The 12,463-nt window shown below is 49.1% G+C and overlaps 1 protein-coding gene across 1 annotated transcript in view; it reads right to left on the bottom strand.

Moving 5' to 3' along the window:
- Nucleotides 1-12,463, bottom strand: part of PTH1R (parathyroid hormone 1 receptor) — a 105,796-nt gene that overhangs the window by 38,492 nt on the left and 54,841 nt on the right. Inside the window, exons 2-3 of the mRNA XM_032681460.1 lie at nucleotides 11,604-11,709; nucleotides 2,261-2,371 (exon numbers count right to left, since the gene is read on the bottom strand). Of these exons, the coding sequence (XP_032537351.1) occupies nucleotides 2,261-2,371; nucleotides 11,604-11,709 (217 nt within the window). The remainder of the gene's footprint in view (nucleotides 1-2,260; nucleotides 2,372-11,603; nucleotides 11,710-12,463) is intronic.

Raw genomic sequence — 12,463 nt, 5'->3', positions numbered from 1 at the left:
GCATTTTAATTAGGGTCAGGTAGTGGGTCTAAAAATCGAGGAGAGAAGCTTTGAAAAGCCCCAAAACATGGAATCATCCTCGGAATTAATTGCAGTTCTCCCTGGGAAATAAAGGGGGATTTATTGATGCTCCTTTTCCTTTACAGGCTTGGGTCATCTCAAGGGAGGTTTTCCTCTGGTTGCTCTCCTCGTGGTGAAGGAGGAAGAAGAGGAAGCAAGGTTTCCTCCTGGGATACATCTGGCAGATGGGAATATCCACGTTCAGAGGTCTGTGTGGGTACCAGGGCATCAGCTGTATGTTAAAATCCTTTCACAGAAAATAGGGATGAAACCATTCAACAGACCTGTCTGTCCCGGGACTACGGAGGGAGAGCTGTTGGGAGCCCTCCAGGAAGATGGAGAGGGACTTTTACAAGGGCCTGGACTGACAACAAAATTGGGAATGGCTTCAAACTGACAGGCAGTAGGTTTAGGCTGGATATTAGGAAGGAATTCCTGGTTGTGAGGTTGGGGAGGCCCTGGCACAGGGTGCCCAGAGAAGTTGTGGCTGCCCCTGGATCCCTGGAAGTGTCCAAGGGCAGGTTGGAGCAACCTGGGCTAGTGGAAGGTGTCCACTGGGGTGGACTGGATGATCCTTAAGGTCCCTTCCAGCCCAAACCAGTCTGGGGTTCTTTGTTTCTATCATCTGAGGCCCTTCATCTGACTCCAACACCACCTGACTTGGCCATGGACCTCAGCAAGGTGAGGAATCCATGCCATGTTGGAATACTGAGGGGAAAAGGGATGGATTGCACTAGGGAAGGATTGGATTGGATATTGGGAAAAATTCCCTCTTGGAAAGGGCTGCCCAGCCCTGGCACAGCTGCCCAGGGCAGGGGTGGAGTCCCCACCCCTGGAGGGATTTCCAAGCCCTGTGGATGTGGCACTTGGGGACATGGGCAGTGGTGGCCTTGGCAGTGCTGGGGGATGTTGGACTCTGATCTTAGGGGGCTTTTCCAACCTAAACTATCCAAAGATTCCATGGTAGCTTGTTCCTCCTGGTCTCTCAGGTGAGGAGCATAGACAGGATCTGTGAGAGGTCAGGGGTGAACTGGGTGAGCTCCCAGTCCCTCACAGAAAAGCCAGAATGTGCAACCAGGATTCCTGGGACTATCATTCCTTGTTTTCTGGAAGCAGCACCAGTGCTCTGCTCAGAACAGACAGGCTTAAATCCCTAATTTTTCCCTCCCTGGGGAGAATAGAGACTCCTCTAGCTCTGAAAATTCCCTGAGGGAACACAACTGTGTTCCTGCCCTTCTCCAAACATTCCCAGACTCCAGGGCACCACGGAGTGCCCAGAAATGAGCTGCCTGAGGGGAAGGGAGATAGGGAAGAATTCCCACCTTCTGCTTGCTCCTGCTGCTCTCAGACACCCAGAGAGGGCTCTGGGCAGGGAGCAGGGACTGGGATTAACAAGGAATATAAATGGGAAGAATATTTTGGGGTTTCTCTTGTTACCCAGAGTACGTGGTGTCAAACAAATCCGGGTTGGTCAATCAAACGAAAAAATCAGAATCAATCAAATGAAAAAATCAGAATCAATCAAACCAAAAAATCCAAATCAATCACGTAAAAAAATAAAAATTAAAAAAAAATCAAAGACTTGAGCTCTGTCAGGCTCAAAGTGGCCACAGAGTTCAAGTTTTGTGGATTTACAAGCCTGGATTTGTTTGATGCCACAAACTCTGTGTAGCAAGAGAAAACCCAAGAGAAGAGTTGGACTCGATGGTCCTTGTGGGTCCCTCCCAACTCAGCATATTCTGGGATTCTGGGACTTAATCTGAAGGCTGTGTTTATTGTGTTGTTATTAATTATTAATATCTAAACCACTAGATTAATATAGAACTAATATTAATATATAAAACAAATATTAGTATCTAAACAAATATTTATATCTAAAACTAATATTAGTAACTAAAACGAATATTAATATTTAAAACTAATATTAATCTCTAAAACTAATATTAATATCTAAACACCAATCATTAGTGTTTGGAGGGTTACAGGCTGTGTGGGGCACGTGGGAAACCTGTCTCTGTTTCAGTTAAAACTCAGCTTTTCTTTCGGCAGAAACAAATAACAAACTGTTCCTTTCCTTCCTTCCTTTCCCCTGGGTTTGCTCCTGCTTGGAAGGGAGCCCCTGTGTGATGAAAAAGGGATGTTAAAGGTGGTTTGGAATGTTGTGACTGCCAGGAATCTCCTTCCTGAGGGCAACACCCACCTTTGTGGTTGAAGTCGTAGATGTACTCGGGGCATGGCATGGCCACCACCTTGCCCGGGACACCTTCGGGCCAGCAGACGATGCCATCCCACTCAGGGAGACAAAAACCATCTGGGGGAGACAACAAAGACAAGGAGGAGTAACTGCACCCTGCGGAGGTGACACGGATGTCCCGCTGTTTGGAGAAGGCTCTCTGGGAAAAGCTCTCAGTGCTGTCGCTCAGTTTGAGAAATCACTGGGAAATCACTGGGAAATCCTTGAGAAATCACTGGGAGTCACTGAGAAATTACTGAGAAATCATTGAGAAATTATTGAGAAATCACTGGGAAATCATTGAGAAATTATTGAGAAATCACTGAGGAAACGTTGAGAAATCACTGAGAAATCACTGGGAAATCATTGAGAAATCACTGAGAAATCACTGGGAAATCATTGAGAAATCACTGAGAAATTGCTGGGAAATCACTGGGAAATCATTGAGAAATCACTGAGAAATTGCTGGGAAATCACTGGGAAATCATTGAGAAACTACTGGGAAATCACTGAGGAAACATTGAGAAATCACTGAGAAATCACTGGGAAATCTGGGAAATCACTGGGAAATCACTGAGAAATTGCTGGGAAATCACTGGGAAATTACTGAGAAATCACTTGGAAATCACTGGGAAATCATTCAGAAATTATTGAGAAATCACTGGGAAATCATTGAGAAATTATTAAGAAATCACTGGGAAATCGCTGGGAAATCATTGAGAAATCTCTGGGAAATCATTGAGAAATCACTGGGAAATCACTGAGAAATCATTGAGAAATCTCTAGGAAATCACTGAGAAATCATTGAGAAATTATTGAGAAATCATTGAGAAATCTCTGGGAAATCATTGAGAAATCACTGAGAAATCACTGGAAAATCATTGAGAAAGTGAGAAATCACTGGGAAATCACTAAGGAAACATTGAGAAATCACTGAGAAATCACTTGGAAATCCCTGGGAAATCAATGCCATTTTCTTCTTAGTGTTTGGCTCCAGAAGGTGCAGGTTCTCCCAGGTTTTATTTCGGGAGGACACACGGCATCCAGCCCTGGGAACAGCAGCAGGAGGACGTGGAGCTGCTGGAGAGAGTCCAGGGGAGGCCCTGGAGATGCTGCCAGGGCTGGAGCCCCTCTGCTCTGGAGCCAGGCTGGGAGAGCTGGGGGGTTCCCCTGGAGAAGAGAAGGCTCCAGGGAGACTCCAGAGCCCCTTGCAGGGCCTGAAGGGGCTCCAGGAGAGCTGGAGAGGGACTGGGGACAAGGGATGGAGGGACAGGACACAGGGAATGGCTTCCCACTGCCAGAGGGTAGGGATAGATGAGATACTGGGAAAGAATTCTTGTCTGTGAGGGTGGGGAGGGACTGGAATGGAATTCCCAGAGAAACTGTGGCTGCCCCTGGATCCCTAGAAGTGTCCAAGGCCAGGCTGGACAGGGCTTGGAGCAGCCCTTTGAGGTCCTCCTGACCTCTCAGCTCCCACAGCTTTGTGTCCTCAAGGACTTCCTTTGCTTTGGCCTTGGTGACCTTCAGCCACCCCTTCCAATCCAGCTGCACCCACCTGAGCGTGGGAATTCAAACGCTCAACCTGATGGATCTGCCACGACTCTGCTTCCAGAGCAGCACCTTCCCTGGGCTGAGTTCAGGGAGGGGTTTGTCAGCAGTGCCTGGCAGAGGATTCCCTGCGAATCCAAACAAACCAGAGCTCCCCCAGGAACAGAACCAGCAGCAGGGCCAAGATCTCAGCAGGTTTCATTAATATCAAAGCCTTCCCCACCTTTCAACCAAACAACCCTTCATCCTTCAGCAGGAACGTGCTTTCCCAAGGTTAAGGAACAACCCAGGATTGCTTGGCCTGGTTTGGAGCTGCCGCTGATAATTCCCTTTACAGGAAAACTCAGGGCCAAACAGCTGATTTCTAATATTTAAATTAGAATGTGGATGGAAAGGAGCAGATTAATCCCTGCCTTTCTTCCAAAAACACCAACTGGGAGTGAGGGTAGAGGAGCTAAAATTCCTCTGCACCCCTGAGATAAAAAAGAAATCGAGATTTATTGTGTTTTCCAGGCTTCCAGTCGCAACAGGAGAAGAATAATATTACATTTCCTATTCATGAGAAGTGGGAAAGCCCTTCCCTTTGGCTCGTTGTGTTGCAGGATAACTCAGACTTTGCAAACCCAGTTTGTTTTTCAGTTCTCTGGAAGGTTCAAAAGAAAAAAAAGGAAACAAGACAAACAAACAAACCCGCAGCGCCCCACAAAATTTGGATTAGGACAAAGTGTTATTGTTTTTTGAGGTCTTTTCTCGCAGAGAAGAAAGTAAATAAAGATTTAATTTAGGCCTCGACGTGGTCTGGCTGAAAATAAAACCCAGTTCTTTGGGATGAAATAAATGAGTTGGGGGAAGGTTTGAAATGAGCAGTGGGGAGAAACAACACTGAGGGGGAGAATGTTGGTCCTGATGTCGTGCTCTGAAATGCTCTGAGAGATCGTGGGGTTCTGCACCCCAGAGAGAGCCTGGGCCAGGGCCTGGGCCCTTTAGGGACAATGGCCCCACAAAATTTGGATTAGGACAAAGTGTTATTGCTTTTTGAGGTCTTTTCTCGCAGACAAGAAAGTAAATAAAGATATTTAATTTAGGCCTCGACGTGGTCTCGCTGAAAATAAACCCAATTCTTTGGGACAAAATAAATGAGTTGGGGGAAGGTTTGAAATGAGCAGTGGGGAGAAACAACACTGAGGGGGAGAATGTTGGTCCTGATGTCGTGCTCTGAAACTACTGAGAGATTGTGGGGTTCTGCTCCCCAGAGAGAGCCTGGGCCAGGGCCTGGGTCCTTTAGGGACAATGGGCACAAACTGAGATGCCCAACCAGCCCATTTTGGGTAAACACACACAAATCTTCAATTAAAATAACCCCTTTCCCTCGCAAATAAGCTCATTTATTAAAAAAAAAAACCCACCCAAGCCATTTTGAGGCGAACTGCAACACCTCGGGCCCCAGAGCGAGGCCTTCGCTAATAACAGTGGAAAAATCTCCCTCTTCCCCCCCAAAACGTCCCATCTCCTCTTCCAAACCAGGCAAGACAAGCTCTTAATTCACGGGGTGAAAAAAAATAAACCATCCACCCCTCAGGTCTCGCTGGTTTTTTTGGGTGGGAATTGTGGGAATTTTGCTTCATCCCCTTCCAGGTTTAGCTTTGGGGTGGCATCGGCCTGCCCAGCACGGCTCAAATGGAATATTTGGCGAGGGAGAAGAGACATTTTAGGGTTTCCTGTTCTTCCCCAAAGGCTTTAATCTGGAGGCTAAATTTAAGGAAAAAAAAAAAAGGGAGGGGGGGAGAGAAAAGAAGGAAACCAAATGCTGGCGGGGGGAGGAGTTTGGGGTGTTGGGTTTTTTTTTTGTTTTGTTTGAATGTTTTGGGTTTCCAGAGGCAGCAGATGACGCACAAATGCCAGGTGGGAGCTCATTGGGTTGGCTCAGCTCCATGTGGGGCTGTCCAGGTCACCTCATGGATCAGGATCCATGGCTGGGACACCCCTGGGGACAAATAATCCCTGTGAGCTGCCCCAGGAGGAGAAGAAGCAGCTCAACCTCCAATGAACCCCCCTAAAACTAAAAGTTAACATTTTTAGAAGGGGAAAGAAAAAAAAAAATTGGGGTTTTTACACATAAAAAGTGGGTTGTTATTGCTGAAAAAATTTTGGACTTTATGATTTATTTTTTTTTTACCTTTTTCTTTGCTGAGACTTTCCTTTGGACTCTCAACCCTGATGTGTTCCCACCACCCAGAAATTCTTGGCACATCTACTGTTCTCCCTCGTGTTCTTTAGTCCCTGATTCAAGACTTACAACCAGCCTTAGACACGTCTAATTAAATGAGAGAAATCAGTTAAATGAGAGAAATCAATTAATTGAGAGAAATAAATGAAATTAGATTAAAAAATTAAATTAGATAAATAAATTAAATGAGATTAAAAAATTAAATTAGATAAATCAATTAAATGAGATAAATTAAATTAGGTGATGAAATCACAGCTGATTTCTCTCCACTGAACAAGAACTTGCTGATCTGTGGTAGCAAACATTTGAATACTCCACTTGACAGTGGAGATTCCAGGACATTTCCAATGGAAATGAAATCCAAGAAAGCCAGGGAACACCTCTTCCCCAAACCCCCCACCAGTCATGCTGAAATGAGACAGGAAAAGTGAGCAGAGGGAAAAGGACAATTCCAAGGGGAAGATTAGGAGATCAAGGCTTTCCTGCTTCCAGAGGGTGCTGGAGTGTGACTTGAGGCACTGGGAAGAGCTCCTGGAGTCCCTTCACGACTGGGATCACATTTCCCACTCCAAGAGCCACTTTTGGGGGGTGTCTCTCCCTCCCAAATCCGGGTCTGTGCTGGCAGGAGGACACACAGAATCTCTCTCTTCAAAAAAAAAAAATCTCCTTTGCCCTCCTGGTTCTGGTCTCACAGTGTGTCCTCCTCACTTTGATTAATCCATTTATATCCTGGGATTTCCATCCTTTAGGGATGGAGCTGCAAGGTGAGAGAGGGAACAGCAGATTCCAAAGTCAAGGTGCTGACCCAGGCTTCCTCTCATCCACTAAGACTCCTGGATACCTCTGAAATCTGCATTTTTCCCTTATTAAAATGTCAATTAAACGAATATTAAAGAGAGAAGAAAGTTGGAGAAATCCATGAATCCCTGACAAATCAACAAATCAAATGGGAGCCTACCAGTTTATCCCAGGAAAACAACAGGCTCCTGAAATGCCCTCAGGGATGTGATGGGCAAAGGAGAGGAAAACCCAGGTCCCCACTGCACTACAGGAAGTTCCAAATGTGTTTTCCTCATTCCCAAAGAAATCCAGAGGCTTTAAAGCGAGAGAGATGACGGGAGGGTTGAGTTCCACTCCAGTGGGATTTGTCCAAGGATTTTCATCAGCTTCTGCCCACCTGGGTTGGAGTCTTTGCAGCCTCCCCTTGAATTCCAGGACAAAAGGAAAGTTGGATTGTGGCTTGGAGGCAGGAGAGGAGAATCTAAAGCTTGGAATCCAAAGCTTGGCTCTGCCACAGACCCTCCTTGGAGGCGGGAGGGGGGATGCTGAACATCCCTATGCCTCAGGTCCCAGGAATTCCAGCCCTACCAAACTCCCAGGCCGCCTCAAGTGACATTTCCCTCCCTCTAAGAAAATCCATAAAAAGATATCAAGGTGTCCCAAATCCCACTCTCTGCTTCCAAAAACACCCACCAGGGGCTGGTATGGAGTGGATAAATCATCACACTGTGCTGCAGCCACTGCCAGGCAGGGGCAGGAGCTATTCCAGGTGGAAATTTCTGGATCAAGGGCGGGATTTAAGCACTAATTGGGCACACACAGCCCATGATGTGAAGCAGGAGCAAGGAGAGAAGGCAGTGGGATAAATCAACTGGGATTTTCCAGAGCTCAGCAGCTCTGCAGGTAATGCTTGATGTGACACCTCTCCCACCAACACCTTCCTCTCCTGGCCCTGCTCCTTTCCCTGGGGTGTCACCCTTGGGTTTGTGGCTGCAGGACAAAGATCAGGAAGCTGATCCAGCTGGAAAACAAAGCTCCTCCAAAAAAGGCTCTCCCTCAGGTCGATCCACTCTGCCAATCCTTGGGTGTTGAAGGGGATCCAAAGGAGCAAAGGAAGTCACGGGGTTGGTGACAACAAAACTGGGCTCTGGGAGGATTTGTGGGGGTGGAGTCACATCCCTGGAGATGTCCAGGGAATAACTGGATATGACACTGGGAGACAAGGTGGGCACAGGGTGGACTTGATGGTCTTGGAGGGCTTTTCCAGCCTCAATGATCCTGTGATTCCGTGAGCTTGGAGCGTTGGTGGGAGCAGGTTTGCGGGAAGAGGTCCCCGGAAGGCTCCTTGGAGAAGCAGAGCTGTCTGGACAAGGGCACCCCCCAATCCCTCATGGCTTAGGGAGCATCCCTGGTGCCCACAGCCATGGATTCACCTCCCAGATTCCTCTTCTCTCTCCACCCACAAGCTGGAACACTGGAGGTTCAGGGGGGCAGGATAAAACCCCGGAGCAGGGATGTGGAAGCGCTCCACGTGTTGCAGAGTTTCCTCCAGGATCTGGTGCAAAGCAGCTCCAAACCAGCTGTGGGGTCAAAGACTCTTTTCCTGTGACCCCTGTGGTCAAGAGTTTCCCTGGAGAGACGTGACTCCTGAGGCCAAAGCCACTCCTTGTTGACCCGGGTCAGGGATTTTAAGTAGGGACTTTCTCCTTTCCCAACATCCCCAGCACTGGGATTTCCTCACTGGCTTTTCCTGTCTGCAGGGTTGTCCCTCCATCAGAGTTGCTCCAGGATGTGGGATAGGATGGTCCCAGGAGGATCCTGGCACTCCAGGCAGATTCCTTCAAGCACAGCTGAACGTGGACCTTTCCTCTCCCCACAACTCTGCAGAAAAGGCCGGAGAAGTTTCCCCAATGGATGGCAGGAGGAAGTGCTTCCCTGAGGATCTCCCCAAAACTGCTGCCTCACTGTGAACTGGGCCTTTTTCCTTCTTTGGAATGACAAACCCAGCAGAGATTTGGACACAGGAGACAACTGGAAAGCACCCCCAGGACTGATGTTGCTCCAGGTCCCCACCGCTCTGCCCCTGATGTCTGCAGCTGGGGGCTGGTGCATCTCCATTGGGAAGGTGATATTGCCCTTCCCAGACTTTTTCTCGAGGTCTGGAGTGAGGGAAGAGGGAAAGGGATGAGATCCTCCATCTGACAGCCCCACCAGGCCTTGGGGGATCAGCAGAACAGACACCAGGTCCCAGTTCCTGCGTCATCTAAGGAGGAAAGGACTGGAGTAACCACTTTTCTAGTGTCCAGGGGCATCTGTAACCTAAAAATCTGGGAATGGCAGCTCTTCTGCAAAGTGGGAAGAACTTTTCCAAACCAAAAAACCCTCTGCTGTGTCCACAAAATCCTTCCACCATCCCAGAGAATGTCTGGCAGCTCCCTACCTTGTCCGTGAAGAGGGAGCAGGAATTTCTGGGGTGTTCCAGCCTAAGGAAACATTCCTTGGGAAAGGTTCAATCAGAAATCATTCTGCCCTTTGGATCTTGCAGATTAATTGGATCTAATTACCTACTTGAATGATTGATTGAAGTCTTTCTCTCATCACCTTCCTGCCCAGAGTGTTGCCATTAGGGTGATTCCTCCTCTCGGATGGAGCCGGAGCTTTAATCCCTGAACAGCTTTTTTCCCAAGGCAGGACTTGTGTCCACAAGACTAAATGACAACATTTTAGATTTCCTTCTGCTCCAGTCACTGAACCAGGTCTCAAAACAGCACCTAAAAACCCCTGGGGTTGGATCCTTTGCTCTCCTTGGGACAGAGCCCAAAATCTGGTTGTCACTCACATCCAGCTCCTCATCCCTCCCCGAACTGCTCCTGACGATTAAGGGGGGATCGATACCAAATGTAGGGAAAAGCTGGAGCAGCTGGTGTTTCTCAGATGTCCCCAGCCCCCGGGGTGGGCAGGTGGGCTGGGGACAACAGAAGGAAATGCCTCTGCATGTGCGTTTTTAATGAGGTGTTAATTGGGCAGCGGGTGAACGGGACAAAGCAGCAGCAGAGGATGTGGCTTGAGGGTTTGGCTGATGGGAAGCAGGAGGCTGGGAATCAAAGGAAAGCCGGGATTTTGGGGCCTCTCGCTGCCGTGTCCAACGGGAGAGGGACACCAGGTGGGCAGGGAACTCTGCTCTGGGGTCAGGGCTGGATTTGGGGATCCTGGTTTGTCCCCTTCTCTCACGGAATAGAGGGAGAGGGGCCAGGAGCCCACCCGGGACTGGCTGGGTGGGGTGGGGTGGTCCAGCTGAGCCCCAGTGCCAGTCATTAAAGTCATTAACACGTGGAAGTGAGGAAAGAACCCACGGGGGGGGGATTACTGGGCTTCCCACAGAAGAGAGCTGCTCCTGCTCCTCCTCCAGCCCCACAGCCCAGAGCAGATCTGCAGCCCAAAAGGGAAGGGAAGGGGAAGAAAGAGGCTGAGCTGAGCTTGGGCCCTCTTGAGGAGAAGAGAGTTTGGCAGAGGGAAACACAGAAGGGGTGTTGGAGGGAGGCTTTTCTGCACCACTGGGGGCTGGTTGGGAAGGATCTTTGGAATTTGCCCCAGAGATGCTGCCAGGGCTGGAGCCCCTCTGCTCTGGAGCCAGGCTGGGAGAGCTGGGACAGTTCCCCTGGAGAAGTATCCAGGGAAAGCTGAGAACCCCTTGCAGGGCCTAAAGGGGCTCCAGGAGAGCTGGAGAGGGACTGGGGACAAGGGATGGAGGGACAGGACACAGGGAATGGCTTCAACTGAAAGAGGATAGATTTAGATGGGATATAGGAAAAATATTCTTGTCTGTGAGGGTGGAGAGGGACTGGAATGGATTTGCCAGAGAAGCTGTGGCTGCCCCTGGATCCCTGGAAGTGTCCAAGGGCAGGTTGGAGCAACCTGGGCTAGTGGAAGGTGTCCCTGCTCATGGCAGGGGTGGCACTGGATGATCCTTAATGTCCCTTCCAACCCAAACCACTCCAGGATTCCCTAATCTTGGCAGAGCTGATGTTCCCTCCCATGCACTGCTTGGGCTTTGGGTACAACAAGAATGGGCACAATCCCATGACTTTTGCACCCTCCTGACCCTTTGGCATTTGGAATTCTGCTGCAGAAGAACAAGACAGATGTGACAACTCTGCTTCCCAACACCTTGTGGTGAAAGATCTTCCCCAAACCCAATATTTTGGGATTCTTCCACCGCCGAGCTCCACGTGTGGGACTGAGGGGAAGGGCTGGGACAGACACAGAGGTATGAGACAGAAAATATGGGTTTTTATATATAGGAGTATCACAAAGCTGTAAGATACCCAAGTTCCAAGTGGGACAGAGTGTCAGGGTCTTTTTTGGCCAGATAAAAGTTCCTAAAAATTCAAATCTTTCAGGGCCATGTGGAAATTTTGTACACGGGGGGTTTCTTCCCTCTCTTTGGGCTGAGAACAAAGGAAGATCCATCATTTTTGACAGAGGACTCCTTGCAGCCAACCTTCAGGGAGAAGAAAGGTTTTTAGGCAAAAAATGAATATATTAAACTCATCTGAAAAGGGTGGGATTTTGTCAAACTATAAAATGTACAAAATTTAAACCCAAAGGGTCTTTTTCCACCCCGGAAACTCGGCGAGATAAAGACCCGGCGCGCCGAATAAATCCTTTCCTTTGTCTTTCTACATTTAAAAGAGGAATTTTTTTCCCATGAAGGGGCCTGGCTGTGGAATTCTGGGGTGCTGTGGGAACACTCACCGTGCACCTTGGGCACCTTGGCTTTCAGGTGTCGCTCACACTTGGCCTTGGCCTTCAGCAGGAGGAAGATCTGCTCCTCCTTGGTGATGACATCGTCGGCGTCCACCTGCACAGGGGGAGAGAGGGGCAGAACCTCAGCAGGACACAGAATTCCTTGGGCTGAGGGCAAAATGTTCTTTGCACCCACAGCTTCATAGAATCAGCTGGGTTGGAAGGGACCTCCGAGATCATCAAGTCCAACCCTTGATCCAACCCCGCTGTGGTTCCCAGCCCATGGCACTGATGCCACATCCAGTCTCAGCTTAAAACCTCCAGGGATGGAGAATCCACCACTTCCCTGGGCAGCCCATTCCAATGGCTGAGCACCCTCTCTGCAAAGAAATTCTTCCTAATGTCCAACCTAAACCTCCCCTGGCACAGCTGAAGCCCGAGCCCTCTTGTCTTGCTGATGGTTGGGTGGGAAAAGAGACCAACCCCCCCCTGACTCCCCCCTCCTGTCAGGGAGTTGCAGAGAGTGAGGAGGTCTCCCCTGAGCCTCCTCTTCTCCAGGCTGAACAGCCCCAGCTCCCTCAGCCTCTCCTCATGGCAATTGTGCTCCAGTCCCTTCCCCAGCCTCGTTGCTCTCCTCTGGACCTGCTCCAGGACCTCAATATCCTTTCTGAACTGAGGGGCCCTTCCTCTCCAGCCTTTCCCAGTAACTCCCAGTTTTCCCTGCAATCCCAGTTTTCCCGAGCGACGCTTCTCGCAAGGCGCCGCCTGGAATTGTCCATGTCCACGGCAAAGGAGCAGCTGCTCCCGTCACACACACAAAAAGGGAGGAATTTTGGAGCTGAGTGCTCCAGTCCATAAGGAAAAAAAGA

Source organism: Chiroxiphia lanceolata, chromosome 1 (assembly GCF_009829145.1).
Source record: "Chiroxiphia lanceolata isolate bChiLan1 chromosome 1, bChiLan1.pri, whole genome shotgun sequence".
NCBI classification, from domain to species: domain Eukaryota; kingdom Metazoa; phylum Chordata; class Aves; order Passeriformes; family Pipridae; genus Chiroxiphia; species Chiroxiphia lanceolata.
The sequence above is the reverse complement of the archived record's forward strand: the minus strand, read 5'-3'. Positions and strand labels throughout refer to the sequence as shown.